At 39.6% G+C, this 17,453-nt stretch overlaps 1 protein-coding gene across 7 annotated transcripts in view; it reads left to right on the top strand.

Moving 5' to 3' along the window:
- Window positions 1-17,453, top strand: part of Arhgap6 (Rho GTPase activating protein 6) — a 536,433-nt gene that overhangs the window by 266,615 nt on the left and 252,365 nt on the right. Inside the window, exon 1 of one of the 7 annotated variants that reach the window (XM_063279695.1) lies at window positions 3,848-4,206. The exons of 5 other annotated variants lie outside the window; for them this stretch is intronic. In XM_063279695.1, the coding sequence (XP_063135765.1) occupies window positions 4,162-4,206 (45 nt within the window). In that variant the 5' untranslated portion in view covers window positions 3,848-4,161. Of the gene's footprint in view, window positions 1-3,847; window positions 4,207-17,453 lie in introns of those variants that run through there. One more of the 7 variants, NM_001427045.1, reaches the window with a different exon arrangement.

Genomic DNA, 17,453 nt, shown 5'->3' with positions numbered 1-17,453 from the left:
TTTCTCTCAGAGATGATGCTGTTAGAGTAACTTAGAGATTATTTTTGAGTTCCCTCTGGGAAAAATTGTAAATATAGAGAAATTTATTTTTAAATGGAACCAGGCCTAGGGATATAGCACAGGGAAAAATCTTGCCTACTATGCACAGAGCCCTGGGTTCCATTTCAGTGCCACAATAAAAGAAGAAAAGGGTGTAGTAACCTAACGCCTAACTAAGGAGTGGATTGAAGTTTGAGCCTAGCAGAAATGTTTCTTGTTTCTTCCCCCGTAATCCTAAATGATCAAATACGAACCTTGAAGATTCATGCCACAATAAAATACAGATCAACTCACCCAGAGCAATAGCAAAGCATAAGGTTTAATTCATTAAATACACACAATAATCAATCACGTGTGGAAAAGTGAGCAATGAGAAAAATAGTCATCACGAGTGGAGATTCACAAATAGACCTTAAAATGTACTTGAATAGACATAATTTGTGAATTTAAATTATTTTAAACTAAACAGACCTCTCAGTGTTCTGGACAATCTTTTAAGGTCCCTTTTTGTGATTTGAGCCTTGAACACATGAGCTGAGATTTGAATAAGCAGATCATTTTTTATGAAGTATTTTTTCCCTAGAGGACAAACCATTCATTTTCTTAAACACTTGTCCTAACCCACTAAACTCTACTATGGGGTTAGGGAGCCATCATACTTGAAAATTTTATGGCAACTTAATAACAGCACTTTAGCAAAGAATATTCTAGAAGATGGAAATCATGCCTAAAATGTAAGTGCACAGATTAAGAAGAACTAGTTCTTTTATTGCTACATTTTCAAGGTCATAATACCAGCAAATTTGGGGGCAATCCAGTTTTAAAAAGTATCTTGCTCAGAAATAATGATCAAAAGACGGTGGTGAAGAATTTTTTATAAGAACTGTAACTTGCTTCTTGTTTATGTGAATTAATAAAGTAGCATTCCTGATAAAAACATGGGCTTAACTGAAACTCCAAGCTTATATGACAGAAGAGAAATTCCTGAAACCAAAGCGGTCATGCTTGTTTGTTTGTTTGTTTGTTTGAAACAGGACCTCACTGTATTTCTGAGGTTAGCCTCAAATTCATGGCAATCCTCCTGCCTCAGCCCCTCAAAAGCTGAGATTACATGCATGACCTATCCTGTCCTGCTTTAGAGTTCATCTTGGTAGACAGCAGTGAAGCAAAAGTTCCTAAACAAGGCATGTTATGGTTAGTACATCATATCGCATTTTTCTATACACATCCTCCCCAGGCTATGGCAGTTGAAAGTCTCTGAAGGGTTGAAGCTTCTAAAGTGGGCAGTAGTTCTCTACTTGGTTTGAAGACTTCCTTCTAAAGGTTCTTTTGCAGCAGCAGATGAGAATGAAAGTAAAAGGAAAGAACTTTAGAACATCATTTTCCCAGCCCTGTCTGGTCATGCCTGACAGTCAAGTCTCTAAAGTGAATGAGTTGGATTCTGTCTTCCCTCGGAGCTGAGGAATAGACTGCAGGGAGAATGATAGACCCAGACAAACATCTGGGTCTTGCTCACAAGACAAGCAGCATTCTGGCTGCAAATTTCTGTTTGAGGAGAGGTTTGATTTTTAAATTTATTTTTTTTATATTTTATGACAGCATAAAATACATACAGAACAGAGTATAAGCAGCACCAATCTGCTGAAGTCTTGGTGCAATGGCATTTTTTTTACATACAAATATGCAGACTATCTCGATAGCACCCTAGAACACGAATTTTTTTTTTCTTTTTATTCCCTTTCCCGGTTTCCGGGCAAACATCCCCCTCCCCCCTCCCCTTCCTTATGGGTGTTCCCCTCCCAACCCTCCCCCCATTGCCGCCCTCCCCCCATAGACTAGTTCACTGGGGGTTCAGTCTTAGCAGGACCCAGGGCTTCCCCTTCCACTGGTGCTCTTACTAGGATATTCATTGCTACCTATGGGGTCAGAGTCCAGGGTCAGTCCATGTATAGTCTTTAGGTAGTGGCTTAGTCCCTGGAAGCTCTGGTTGCTTGGCATTGTTGTACTTTTGGGGTCTCGAGCCCCTTCAAGCTCTTCCAGTTCTTTCTCTGATTCCTTCAATAGGGGACCTATTCTCAGTTCAGTGGTTTGCTGCTGGCATTCGCCTCTGTATTTGCTGTATTCTGGCTGTGTCTCTCAGGAGCGATCTACATCCGGCTCCTGTCGGTCTGCACTTCTTTGCTTCATCCATCTTGTCTAATAGGGTGGCTGTATATGTATGGGCCAAATGTGGGGCAGGCTCTGAATGGGTGTAGAACACGAATTTTTATGGGCTACCTTCCTAGTCTATTTCACATTCCCCAACTTGCTGTCATTCTGACTTCTGTCACCATGCATCACATACGATTATTCCAGTTCAATATTTGCATTAAAGTTGCAGAATAAGGAAATGGAATGTTAAAATGTGGCCTCCCCTGATTTCCTTCTCCCAATATAATGTTTCAAGGATGGATTCATACTATATACTTCGGTAGTATTGTCCTTTTTTTTTCCTGCTGAGTAGTAGTACTGAACTGTGTACAAAGCCCACAGATGATTTATACGCATCAGTGTGCATGTGTTTGGACTGTTTCCATTGTGCGTAACTATGTTTGAAGGCATTATGAGCACTATTGTATATGATATGATCATGTAAATTATTCTATGTATATTCACAAAAGGAAATGTTGGGTGACAAGGCAGACGTGCACTTAGCTTCAGTATATAGAACTGTACGGTTTTCCAGGTAGTTGGGCCACAGTGAGATCATGCAGGAGGATATGGCCAGAATTCTTGAAACTTTGTGCTCACACTTCCACTGTTTGTTCTAAGTAGGCTACTAACTATTTTCAAATAATTAGATGTCTGTCGGTGGATGAGCTTGCCCCAATGGATACAGGGGTCACGAACTACTTTCCTCTCCTTGCCTCCAAAAAAGATCTGTCAGAGGGTGCTTCTACAGTTGAATATTTAGTATAGTGGGATATTGTAGAACTAGTAAAATTAATCCCCAAATCCACTTTCTATGTAACAACTAACCCAGCTGGGGTCTGAATAGGTTGACTGCATGGTTCTGGAGCCTCTTACTCAATCTCCAGACCCTTCCCCCACCCCACCCCATATCCTGTACCTCTTCTGCCTTTCTTTCTGAGGAAACTTCGTGACTTTTTTTTTAATGAGGTGTTTTAAAGGACAGGTTTCCATGGAAGGATTTTAGAGCAGAAGTCAAATGTACGAGTTATTGTGCAGCTCCAGTGTGTGTGTGTGCTAAAAACGAGTTGGTTTACTTGGCAGTGTTTGCCAGTAGTGCTCCTCTTTATAGCTCCTTGTTCAATGCCGCCCTACAGTGTATGCCCAGATTCAGTCAAGGTGCGAACTCACTACTGTTCTAACAAATTCTCCAGGACTAGCCCTTCAGCGGGCTTCCCTACACTGCTTGGCTAGTGTAAACTCCCTCAGCCGTTCTGGTCTGACTCTCCTAGCTTCAACAGGCCCTGGGGAGACAGTAATAATTAGATCCTTTTCTCACACCTGAGATCTCTGAGAGTCCCAGCATTTTGAGACTTAGATCAAGACTTTCCAAAACCTTCAACTCCACCCTCCCTTGAGACGGGTGGAAATCGACTTCCAGTGACAGGAGCCCAGCTCTTTCAAAGTTACTCAAAAATATCTCTGGGAACGCTCTCCTCTCGACAGGTATTGAAGCCCCAGTATTGACTGTCAGGTTAAGCGGCCAGCGGGAGGAACCAAGTGCTAGGAGGCCGGACATTGGCCAGCTTGACACCTGTTTTGGGCGACCTCTGTGGCTGCAGCCTCCAACAGCTGGCAGAGGCCACTGCCTCAGCAGGGGCCCGCCAGGAGCGGAAGGAATTAAACGCCCGCCCATCTCATCAGACTTGGCCGCTCCCTCCTCCTCCTCCTCTCCCTCCCCCTGCTCGCTGCCTCCTCCTCCCGGTCCCCACAGGCTCTGCCGCAGGACTCAGTGCCAGCTACGCTAGGAGCCAAGCTCAGGCTCAGAGCGCTCAGAGCACTGCGGGGCTGACGCCCAGGGCTTTCTCTGAGATGGCAGTGAAGTAAGGCGACCACTTGATAGACGCCAGGACCCTAGACTGAGCTGGAGAGCCTTCTCCTCCAGGAGGGGACATGGGGGACCCGTCCCACAGCGAGAAGCCCCGACTGCACTACGCGGTAAGTGACTGTCCCAACAGGCGAAGAGACGAAAGGGGGCGCCACTTGGCTGGCAAAAGGAAACTGTGTGGAGGTGATGGGATCCTTGGTTCTCAGAGGTCTTTTGGCTAGGGAATAGGGCTTGGGAAATCGGGTGTGCCGGGTACTTCACACGGGAGTGCCACCTGCTCCAGAACTAACTCAACCACTCCTCAAAATCCCTGAGTAAGAATCAGTGCACAGAGTGTCCCTGTTCCTGTTACTTGAGCAGTGGTCACTTAGTCCACTACCTGGGGCTGGACCCCATTGCTTCCTCACTGTTGAGGACTAAAATGTAGGAGTTCTGGGGCGTGGCCAGCCTTTGGTCAGATTTAATGGAAGGACTAGAATCAAGCTAGATAGAAGTAAAGGCTGCTGACTGATCTGAATCCAGTGGAGTTGCTGAAGAAATGTTGCAGGGAGCTTTGAGTTTACTCCCTGGAAGGAGTTTGTGCCATTTCCCTAAGAGTTTGCAAAGGGACAAAAGGTTGCCAAGTATCTGCTTAATACAAGGGATGCCAGGGAGTCCTCTGTTGGACTCTTCTTTTACCTAATGGTGATCTCTCTTCTCTATGTTGACTTAAGGGTCCTACAAATATTTATTGTGCTGAACATTGTGCTAGGCACAGTAGGTACCCCCAGCATATGTGATAGACAGAAATCTCATTGAGCTTGTGTCCTTTGAAGGAGTCAAGGTTTCATGTTAATGGCTAACCAAACAAGATTCTAGATTAGGCTTATTTTTTTATTTTTTTGAGAGGAAGGAAAGAAGGAATTAAAGAGATATTTGACGAATGAGCCCTACTTCTGAAGATTGCCAGGAGTGGGACTGGCAGCAGGTGTTGGATATTTTATTTTCAACTTTGAAGATCAATAGTTTTGAGCTGGAAGATCTCTGTTTTTCTGTTGTCTGTTATTTTACTGAGCTTTCGGTGACATGCTTTTCACTGTGGAGATTGAACATTTGACTGCCAATTTGAAAAAAAAAAAAGAACTGGAGAAAAACAGACAAGACAGAGAGCTGACAAGTAAGAAAAATCAATATTTATAGTAAGGCAAAGGCAGTTAGCTGTCTGGAATTCACATCTTCCCAATCCACTCCCTATATTAAATATATATTTAATATTTTTAAGGAAGGACTTGATGTGGATAGGAGTGGTAGGCTCAGAGGTCCAGAAGCTCCCGGGAGCTCGTCCTGGATCAGCCACTAGGGTAAATTGAGTATGTCTTGAATGTCACTTTCTTCCACTGGAAAGGTGAGGCTCTGAGCTAGGAAACTGTTAAGTTTCTTTCCAAAGCCGAGGTTCAAGGAACAAGAATCAGTTCTTTCTCTGGTTTAGCCATAGTTGTTTGTCTGGAAAAGTCAAGTGACAATCTTGTTTAGATACTGATGCTTACTCATTTCTGCAGACACTGGTGGCTCTGAGATTGACCTTTTGAAGTGGTCATAAGGATAATCGGGTTTCTGCAATCGTTATTTGTGCTCTCTTGTCATCTGGTTTCCCATAGTTTTAATATTTTGAGGTGTGTCCTGGTGCCTTTTGATTTGTGATTACAGGTGGTTTTGAGCCCCTACTTAGTACACGGGGGAGGAAAGGTGACAACTGGCTCTTACTTAAAAACTTATGTACCTATTCAATGAATGGTTACTCCCTGCATATACAAATGTATCAGCACAGCCCAAGAATTTTATATTGTTAATTTAATTCAGCTCTCTCCTAAAATAATTAACTCATATTCAACCTCATGGTAATATGTTTTCTCTTAGGCTCTGAGTGTTTGCTAGTAAACAGCCCTTTGTACTAACATAGGCTGTCATGCACAGATATTTTGTATTAAGACTCGAAAGGGGAACATTTTAGAAAGAATTTCCTGAGAGAAAGCAACTGAGCTCTAAATATTTCAATATATCCTTTATAATGATAAAGCAGTTGTGTCCAGCAGCTTCAAAACCATCAGAGGTGGGGAAATGTTCTTTATAAAGTACAACCTGTGGCTTTTCACATTAACAAGACCATTAATCGCTTAAGATTCAGAGCTGGACACTATGTACCTTACTAATTTGAAATGTTAATAATTCTGGGCATGTTTTGTCCTTCAGCTCAAATACTCTTGCTTTGTTCTATGTGGTTTGGCTATATTATGGCTCTCCTGGAAAATTATTCCAATCTATGTGTCTTTAGTATCTCTTCTCTCCCCTGAAATAAAGTCCAGGAGATCACTAGTTAATATACTTACTTCAGGGCTTTTTATTTCCTGTCCAAAGTGAGAGTCCATATACTAAACAAGTGCTTACCATTTATTCACTCAGGGAAAAACACATGTGGAGTATCTATTGTGTGTTAGCTATTTGAGCAATTTCCAAGACACAGGACACTTCATCTGCCTCTTAAGATCCACTTTAACCATCACTGAAAAAATGCATAAGTGATAAGAGCATCGGATGTGTGTAGTATCAGGTACTTTTCCAAAGTATGGTACCACAATGTTTTTCTTTATTTTTTTACAGTAGAATGTGATAGCAGCTTATATATTTATTCAAAGTGCTCCTTGTGTGATTTTCCCACATTCAGTTTTTGGCTATCTAATCATTCCAGCTGAGTGTTGTCCTTGATACCTCTTTAATGCCTTGATCAGATTTTGAGATGCTTACTCTGGCTCCAGATTGAAGTCAGAGTAAGGTATATCTAAAATGAATCTTTTCTTCTAACAGAAATGGGAGAAGATGACCTGTATTGTACACAGTTAGGAAGGATGTAGCAAGCAGTTGACGTATTGCAGAGAGGCTTAAGTACCAAACCTATCAGATTTAGGTTAGATGGAGTTTATAGGAAATAGAGTATATGTAACCAGGATGTAATTAATGAACCAATGTTTTTGGCCACAATTCTGGAGAAACTACAGGGTATCATCACATCATCATACCCCATTAAATTTCAATATGATTGGACATAATCTGGGTCAATTTTAGATTTAAATCCAACTAGTGGACTAGGCAGATTTTTTCCATCTCCTGATTAAAGAAGTCCAAAAGACAGGCAAAAAAAATTGAAGGTGGTACAGAATTAGTTCATGACAGAATCAAGACATTACTCAGCTGCTGTAAATTGATACAATTCTTTGTATCATTTATATAGTTGGAACAGTTAACCCCAAATATTTCTCTTTCCATCCCCATCTATTCAGGTAATGATCTAACAACAAAATATGAGGCTTTTAGTAATTAATTATGTTCATCCACATTGGCAAACCACATGGCCAAATACCTCCTTAATCTGACCAGTGTAGACAAAATTCCGAATTTTAAGTATCTCCCAAAAGACATTAGAAAAAGATCTCATTGAGAATTAGTTCCCTGACTTTTCAGAGTTCTCTAAGTTTTCCTCTTCTTTTTGGACCACTCGACCTGTGTTCCCCTTGAGCAGGACAAAGAAAGGCAGACTAAATGCTCAGTCTTGTCAACATAAAAGGCCCCTGAACTGAGAGCATTCATTTGGTAAATAGAAAACTCTGTGGCTTATTGTATGTATCTTGTCCCTGCTATCATACTAGTAGCAAACACAGTGCTGAGAGTCCAGCAAGTACTTGTTGAACAGGTGTTGTTGGCTAGGCTGCATGAATCCAGTAGGTGAGACCTAGTTTTACTCAATCTAAGCCTCTTACTCTCTTCCATTTCACCAGTAGACTTTTAGCAGCTTTGTTGGTGACCTCACTTCCTGTTTGGCATGCTCACTCTGCCATCTGTACTTTTGACCACAACCTTGTAATCAGATGTTGACTACATCCAGTTAAACTTAACCCCATACTAAAAAGGCCACCCAAAGGATTAAGCCCTTCACCTCCCAGTGAGCCTTCTCTTTACATAAAATGGTGGAGGTCTTAGCAAAAATCTTCCATGTGGTCTCTCCAGGAACATTCACTTTCTATGGACTTTGAAGTAATTAGGGTTGCTTCATGATTCACTAATGTCAAAGACAGGGTACTCTTTGGTAATTCTTTGCAGATATTAATTGGTTCTTATCCATCAGTGCTGCCAGTAAGGACAGCTAAGAAATGGAGCAGATATTACCATTTGTTTTCATCTATCTTCCAACAGAAGCAAAAATCAAAATCCAACCAATCAATCAATCAAACAAACAAACATCCAAACAAACAGATGACCAAACAAACAAAAAACTTTAATTTAGAAATAAATGAGAGGTCACTAAATCCCCTTGATGAACATTCTTCTAATTATAAACATACTTTCTAAGCTCATATCTTCCCAAATTGATTTTTCTGTTATACTCATTCTTGGATGGTTTCTATGTACTCTGGAAGTCCAACATTTTCAAATTTCTCATTAAGCATCAATGCTACTGGACAACCAGATTCCCACTGGGTGCTGTATACTAAAGATACTTATCATTTTGAAACAGATACCATATATTGCTTAATTTTATCGTGCATTTTTGGGGATGAACTTCTTCCCACATACTGTGATAAACCTATACTGGATGGGGTTTCTTTTCTTTTTTATTGGATATTTTTTAATCCATTTGCATTTCAAATGTTATTTGCTTATTCGGTTTCTGTTCATAAACCTCTATCCCATCCCCCGCCCCCTTCTTCCATGAGGGTGTTCCACCTCCCCAACCACCCACCTTTCCTGCCCTGACATTCCTCTACACTGGGGGGGGGGTGTCCAGCCTTTGCAGGACCAAGGGCCTCTCCTCCCATTGGTGCCCAACAAGGCCACCCTCTGCTACATATGCAGCTGGAGTCATGGGTCTGTCCATGTATACTTTTTGGGTAGTGGTTTAGTCCCTGGGAGCTCTGGTTGGTTGGTATTGTTATTGCTGTTTTTATGGGGTTGCAAGCCCCTTCAGATCCTTCAAACCTTTCTCTAACTCCTTCATTGGGGACTCCGTTCTCAGTTCAATAGTTTGCTGCTAGCATTCACCTCTGTATTTATCATGCTCTGGCTGAGCCTCTCAAGAGACAGCTATATCAGGCTCCTGTGTGCACACACTTCTTGGCTTCATCAATATTGTCTAGGTTTGGTGGCTGAATATATATGGACTGAATCCCCAGGTGGAACAGGCTCTGAATGGTCATTCCTTCAGTTTCTGCTCCAAACTTTGTTGCCATATACCCTCCTATAAATATTTTTATTCTCCCTTTTAAGAAGGACTGAAGCATCTGTACTTTGGCCATCTTGTGTTTTATTTTTAAATTGATTGCAAGAGTATGATCCAATCATAAGAATTCTTTGCATCCTGAGTGAGGTAACCCAATCACAAAACACACACACACACACACACACACACACACACACACACACACACAAACATGATATGTACTCATCGATAAGAGGATATTAGCCCAAAAGCTTTAATTACCCAAGATATAACCCATAGACCACATGAAGCTCATAAAGCTCAAGAAGGACAACCAAAGTGCAGATGCTTCAGTCCTTAAAAGGGGGAACAAAATACTCACAAGAGGAAATACAGGGAGAAAGAGTGGAACATGGACTGAAGAAAAGGTCTTTCAGAGACTACCTCACCTGGGAATCCAATATATATATATATATATATATATATATATATATATATATATATATATATATACAGACACCAAAACTAGACAGTATCAATGAAGCAAAGAAATGCATGCTGACAGGAGCCTGATATAGCTGTCTCCTGAAAGGCTCAGGCAGAGCATGACAAATACAGAAGCGAATGCTAGCAGCAAACTATTGAACTGAGAATGGGGTCTCCATTGGAGGAGTTAGAGAGAGGACTAAAGGAGCTGAAGGGGCCTGCAACCTCATAAGAACAACAATACCAACCAACCAGAGCTCCCAGGGAATAAACCACTACACAAAGAGTACAAATGGACTGACCCATGGCTCCAGCTGCATATGTAGCAGAGGATGGCTTTGCTGGGCACCAATAGTAGGAAAAGCCCTTGGTCCTGCCAAGGCTGGAATCCCCAGTGTAGGGGAATGTCAGGGCATAGAGGTGGGAAGGGAGTAGTTGGGGGGGGGGTAACTTCATTATAGAAAAAGGGGAGAGGGAGGGGATAGGAGCCTTATTGATGAGAAAAACAAGGAAAGGGAATAACATTTGAAATGTAAATAAAATATCCAATAAAAATTAAAAAAGAATAAGAATTCTTTGCTGTATTCTTGGTTCCTAATTTCCCCCTAGATAGTTTCCAGACTCTGCCATTGTAGAAAATCATTGAAAATAGACCATACATTGAATAGAATCCTTTAATAATAAAAATGGTACTGTGAAATTTCAGTGCTTAAGGTTCTATCATTAGTTTCTATTACATATAGAGTAATATTCATTCTTGATGTTAACCATCTAAGTCCTCTTACATGATCTCTGCTTCTTATCACCTTTCTTCAGTCTAGCCATAATCTTTTATGATCTACAAAGATCTACAAAACTGACCATTTTATTCCTGCAGAGTCCTTTTACTTGTCCTTTATGCCTAGAATGTTCTTTGTATGGCACATTAGTCTCCATCCTTCACATTATAAGGGAAAAAGACTCACCTTCCCTGATGACTTTCTTTAAAGTGTTTCTCACCGTACTCAGTTACCATTGATCATATCACATGAGCTTCTGCTTTAATTGGACTTGTTATTATATTTTATATTCAATGCTTATTTTTCTAAGCTGATGTGGAAGCTTGTTCAGGACAGACATCCAAAAATACATTTCCCATCATATCTTCAGTGCCTAGAGTAGGCAGTGGCACAAGTTTGAGTCTGTTTTTACATAGACTATAACTGGACTTTCCAAAGTTAACTCTTCATTGGTTATTTTGTGGTTTAGGGGTAGAGAGGACACTGGAAAAATGTTCCTTCCATCCTTTTACCCAATCCCTACTAAATGAGCAGAACCTAGAACCAGACTTGAAATCAATAAAAAAAGATTTAGGGGTGACTGGTATCAGTTGTGTTTGGAAACTCTTGATACTAACTTACTTAACTCATCACTGACTACTGAAGCAAGCATGAATTCAAATCTGTTAAAAGATAAGACTCAAGATCAAGGCAGCTGTAGACAGTACAATGTTATAATTAATGTGACTTCAAAGTAATAGAGTACAGCTTTTCAGAGAGGTGCCTGGTTTTAGAGCCTAGTATTCATTTCATCCAAAACCTCTAAAGATATTAGAAACATAGAAATGATCCTTTCTCTACATATTGTAGACTGTTAATATATCTCTCAATTTTCATTTTAATGTATGTCAGTAGTTCTCTAGGAGGGGCAATATCTCCGGGAATGTTTGTCACTACTAGTAGGAGTTGCTCTTGGCATGTAAAATGTAGAGATATGAGGTACAGTTATGCATCCTATGATGCATAGCACTGCCCAGTGAGGAATTGCCCAGTTCCAACCATCAATTATGCTGAGGACCTGAAGCCCCAGCTAAGATCTTCTTATATAGAAATCAAAATCTTTAATGTGTTTGGAGAACTGTTTTGTATGACATACTGCAAAATATCTGCCTGTATCTCTGCTTTTTAATAGACAGGATTAACAAAATGAAAGACTTAGATGGCTAGATTTAGTCCCAACTATAAACAGCGTATTTTATGCCATAAAGTGCTGATCCTGGAAAGAGTATTGTCATAATAGATGTCTTGACACCATGGGACTTTTGCTTCTCCATTTCTAAGTACCAATGTTCTTCCAGATCCTGGGATTAAAACATGTTTTCTGTGGCTATCTTATTTATGCATTAACATCTATTAGCCTTACTTAGCATGCTGCCTCTGTTTGGACTTAAAGGAGTATCAGTTGCTCAAATCTGGTAAGTCTGTCCCTAAATTTTGAATGTGCAATTTTGAAAAGATGTGAAGTGTTCTCGGAAAACTTTCATTGGTGGACAACAGAACCTGCAATGGTCTGAAAACAAGAAATGAGGGTCTGTTCTTTTGTTCCACTGGCTGGAGTTCTGCTGTAGGCACTTCGCTATGGACTATATGTAGCAAGAGGCACTGAAAGGAACAAAGGCATGGAGGAGTGAGACTGCCACTTCCAAATCTTCTTCCTCAATCTCATCTGGACAACCACAGGCTACCCCGTGTTTGGTGATTTATCTTTTCTGCCATTGAGATGATACTAAGGAACTTTCCTAAACCTCTGGACATGTCACTTAATGCTAATTAACATGACTTGTTTTACACTGTAAGCTTCTAAATGATTGGGCAAGTAAAAAATCAAGTTACTAGCAACTTGAATTTTGCACTGCAATCACCAGTTTCCCCAAGAACATATTTTCTCTTTTAGACAAATAAGACAAAAGGAACAAGGACTGTCATATAAATATGGTAGTGCATTGTCTATGAAGGTTAAGGCAGGTTATTTGTGTGAATGTGGTAGGGTAGGTTGCCACTCCACCGAGTTATATCCGTAACACTTTATGCGAATAAGGGATGTGGCATACTACCAGGAATTTGACCACTTCAAATATGATCTTTGTTCACTTAAATATGGCTTGACTTCTGCTTTTCTTAAAAGGTATCATGACCCTTTGAAATAAAAATCATTTAGGATATCCTTTCCTTCTTCACTGATATATTCTTAGAACTTTCTAATTAACAAATTATAATAAAATGTGAGCATGTGGGGTGTCAACTAAACTAGATTTCTAACTAGAATTTTTTTTTCAGAATTTGGAGGAAAGTTGCTATGGGAACACCAAGAGAACTTTTGAAGATTAACTCTAATAATATTCTTTAATGACCCCTTTACACAACTGACCGAAGTATCAGGTAAAGGAATTGCCTAAGTCAGTACAAGTAATAAAACATCTAAAGGCATCTTATTGGCATGGAGAATAGCTGGCTCCATGTTTCCTGAGCAACCTTGTGTTGGTGGGTGATGCTTCATATAGGCACAAAGCACTGTATGCTTCCTACTATGGTGGTACCATTTTAGCTACACCCACCAAGTAATAGAACTGTAGTAAAGAGATGGAATATTGAGTTCGCTGAATAATTTGAAACAGTGACAATGCAGTGTTATTTCTGTATGTATGAATATGACTTTCAGTGGTCTACTAGGTGCTATGATCTTGGTGTTGATTTTCCAAACAAAATGTAAAATGATGGTCTGAACAACAACAAAGAATCTTGACCTTTATTTCAAAAGAAAAGTCATTCTTCCTCTTACTTTAAGCTACTGAATCATAGAGGGAATCATAGTGTTAAGATCCAAACAGAAAAAAAAACTCAGAATGCTTAACTTGAGGAGCGAAGTATTTTGACATATTGACAGATAGGAGATAGGCAATGATGGGTGGCAAAGCTCTCAGTAACTAGCTATATGGAACTCTTGTCACGGAAGGAGCAGTGGTATGAGAACCCAATGACTCTTAGCACTGATTAGAAGGGATACTAGCAGTGTGTCCACGAGGCAAAGTCTGGAGAAGCAAAAGCAGAGTGTAGCAATCCATCCATCCCCTGACATCATGGATTTTTATTTTCCTATCTCCTTCTCGAACCGAGCCTAAACATTCTACTGAGATAAGTGTGCAAGGAGGAGCCCCACACACAGAGGGCAGATGTTTTGTTTTCTATTGTTGTGCATGTAGAGGGAAAGATGTTGGCAAACAGAGAGTACCGACATGAGCATATGCTGCCTTAGGGGTTGCTTATGCGTGAAAAAGCCTATATTCTTTCAGTGGGCTCCAAAATTTCTTAAAGTGTTTAATTAAAATGTTTAAACTATTCATGTTTTATGCAAACTCCACCTGCCTGCATTATATATCCCAGTAAGTATTCACTAGAGGATCTAATGTTCACTTAGATTATGAAGTTATATTTATATGTGTATATATGTAACTTAGAAGAACACAAATAAGAGTGCTCTGATCAAATTTTATTAATATAAACAAAACTAAAATGCACCATTTTCCCTCTAAGCTCATGAAACTAGGCTAATATATTCTGTTCTCTAAACAGTGAAAAACAAAGAATTAATTTAGCCTTTCTGATTGAGAAGTGTAGTTTTAGTTTTTAGCTTAAAGTATTGTTACTTATGTCTTCCAGTTACGGACTTGTTGCAGCCAAAGACTGCAGTTAGACCCGCTTGTAACCCTGTTAATTCGGCAAAGGGAAAATTATAATTTCTGAGATCTTTTACCTCATCCTGTGAGCTGGCTTTTTCATTTTGTAATGATTTTCTTTACTGTGCAAGATTTTTATTTGCATACTATATATCAGACAGGGAGTTGACACTTTGTTTTTATGAAGACTATAAAATTAACCACTAACTGATCCAGTTAGTAAATGGGCTAATGAACTCAATAGTTCTCAGAAGAAGAAAAAATACAAATGGCCAATAAATGCTCAAAAAAGGGAAGAAAGGGTCAAGATCATTAGCTATCAGGGAAATAAAAAATTAAAATTACTTTGAGATTCTATCTTAGCATACTCAGAATGGCTTATCATCCCAACAAGCAACAGAAGAAACAAACGCCAACAAATGTTCGTGAGACTGTGGGGAAGAGCAACCACTATGAACTTCCAGTGCGAAAATAAACGGGTACAGCCACTGTGGGAATATGCATGGAGCCTTCTTAAAAAATGAAGATCAAAACTACAATTACTATGTGACCCAACTACAGCACTCCTAGGAATACATCTAAAAAGTCTAAGTCCACATAGCAAGGAGACACGTAAACACCTATGCTTATTGTTGTACCATTCATAGTAGCCAGAAATGGATAATGAAAATGAGGTACACATACACATCGGAATTTTATGTAAATGACAATTGCAGGAAAATGGCTATATAAGTATGTGTAAAACATACACACATATATATATGTGTGTGTGTATATAAAATATATATATATATACACTTTCAGGATATCTTTCTTGCTTCTAATTGTTTCTTTGTAGATAGTATACACAAAATATTGGAACATAAGAAGGGGCAGAGGCCAGAAACATGGATTGTGTCATAACACTGTTTACTTAGCCACTTGAATCATGTGCTTGATGTGTGCTTGGTAAATGTGTTACTGTCAAAGAAATCAATCAATAGTTTAATGTTCTTTATCTTTTTGAAACATTTAGTTTAAAAGTAGTAATTATAATAGCCAATATTTATTGAGTACTTTCCATAAAAAATAGTCTACCTATGTCATTTCACCTAATCCTTTAAAAGATGATTCTATAATCTACCCACTGAACTACTCTCTATAAAATGGCACCTCTTAAATTATTCTCTCCATCCTTCCCATACTGGCAACATCACTGATACCTAATTGATCATTTATCAGAAACAGGAGGGAAAGAAAAAGTAAATTGATAAAGAGATGAACAGTATTTTCGTGTTGTTCTGGTTAACAGACTGCCACAACCACCACCACTGCCACCATCACCTCAACCAGAAACTAACAACATTCTGTTTGACATTTCTATCTGACAGTTGTGGTTTTACAATTCTCACAAACAAAGTGATTTTGATTGAACCCTGTCAGAATTTAACCCTGCTTGAATGCTTCTCTTGTTCTCTTTATATGACGGTTGTAGTGGAACATCCATTTCAGGAAAGACACCACAAGGCATGGTTGAACTCTCTGCCACCTGGAAAAGGTGCTTGTGAACTGGCAGTTGTTCTTCATCAGAGTTTGCCAAAAGTATTTATGAACAAGGGTAAATACAAGCCCCTCATGTATTTGCAATGGCTCTGGGCAGCACAGTAGTCATGTAAACACTGGCAATCATGGCACACATGCATTCTTACTCACTCGCTTTAAAGGGAGTTGCAGTTCATAGACCTCTCTTGGGGAGAAGATTGACCCTCATCAAGATTAACTGGCTTAAAACCCCATAATTGTTGTTTTTTTCTTTTTTTCGTTCAGGATGGCTGCAGGGTGAAACCTTATCATTAGGACACAGCTATAAAGACTTCCTGCATTTATTTGGTTCCCACCATTTTTTTAAAAGGTGTCACAAGTGCTGATGCTGTCTGATTCCACAACATAACACACTTTTACTTCAGTTAGACATGATTCAGTATATGATTATGCTTTGATGCATATTGGAAAGGGAGATGTTTTTTAGCCTAGACATATGGAAACTAGCCTCCTCCTTTCAGTAATGTAGGCAACTAACACTTCATTGCTAGAACTCCTTAACATCATGCACTGCAAATATTTGTAATAGAATATAGCTTCTTCTTCAGAGACTAATGACAGCTTAGATTTGAAGAACTATGGGATATTCTAGGACAGTGATTCTCAGCTCTCCTAAAGCTGTGACCCTTTAATACAGTTCCTCATATTGTGGTGACCCCAAACAAAGTTACTTTCATTGCTACTTCATAACTGTAATTTTGTAACTGTTGCAATTCTTAATGTAAATACTTGTGTTTTCTGATGGTCTTAGGTTGACCCCTATGAAAAGATCATTGGAACTGCTAAGTGGTCATAACCCACAAGTTGGGAACTGCTGTTCTAGGCACTTTTATATTTAATGCAAGATCATTATAAAGGATAAGCAGTACTAATGCTTACTTTATAGGGTGTTGTGTGAATGTAGAGTTTGTTTGTATCAGTTAGCTATTGTCATACTAATGCTATTTGACAGACTATTCTGACATTCAGTGGTATAAAATACCACCACCAATCTTCATAGATCAGTGGGTCACCTGGACTGGCTTTCCTAGGCACAACTGTTTAGCTAGAGGTCCAAAAGTCATTCCCAGAAAACATGGATTTTTTGAGAGTTCTGTTCCATGTGTATCTATTCCGGAGTTCAGATGGTGAAGAGCCACAGAAGCACAGGAAGACTAGTAGAATCAATCTAATACTCTCAAACCATATGCAGGTTAGCACATTGCTCTTTCCTCTTACCTCTCATTGGCTAGAGCAAAACACATTTACAAGGCTACTACTATCTTAGGTAGTGGAAATGCTTTCCTTTCAAGATGGGGCTGCAAAAAAGGTGAGGGAAGAAAGTTGAGAAATGTAGGAATACACTCATCTCACACACACACACACACACACACACACACACACACACACACAGAGAGAGAGAGAGACAGACAGACAGACAGACAACAGACAGAGAGACAGAGAGACAGATAGAGACAGACACACAGACAGACACAGAGAGACAGACAAACAGACAGAGAGACACAGAGAAACAGAGAGAGAGAGAGAGAGAGAGAGAGAGAGAGAGATGTTTAATCAAATCACTGAGAGCA

The sequence above is a fragment of the Rattus norvegicus genome, chromosome X (genome assembly GCF_036323735.1).
Source record: "Rattus norvegicus strain BN/NHsdMcwi chromosome X, GRCr8, whole genome shotgun sequence".
Taxonomy (NCBI): Eukaryota; Metazoa; Chordata; class Mammalia; order Rodentia; family Muridae; genus Rattus; species Rattus norvegicus.
This window is presented reverse-complemented; position numbering and strand designations above follow the sequence as displayed.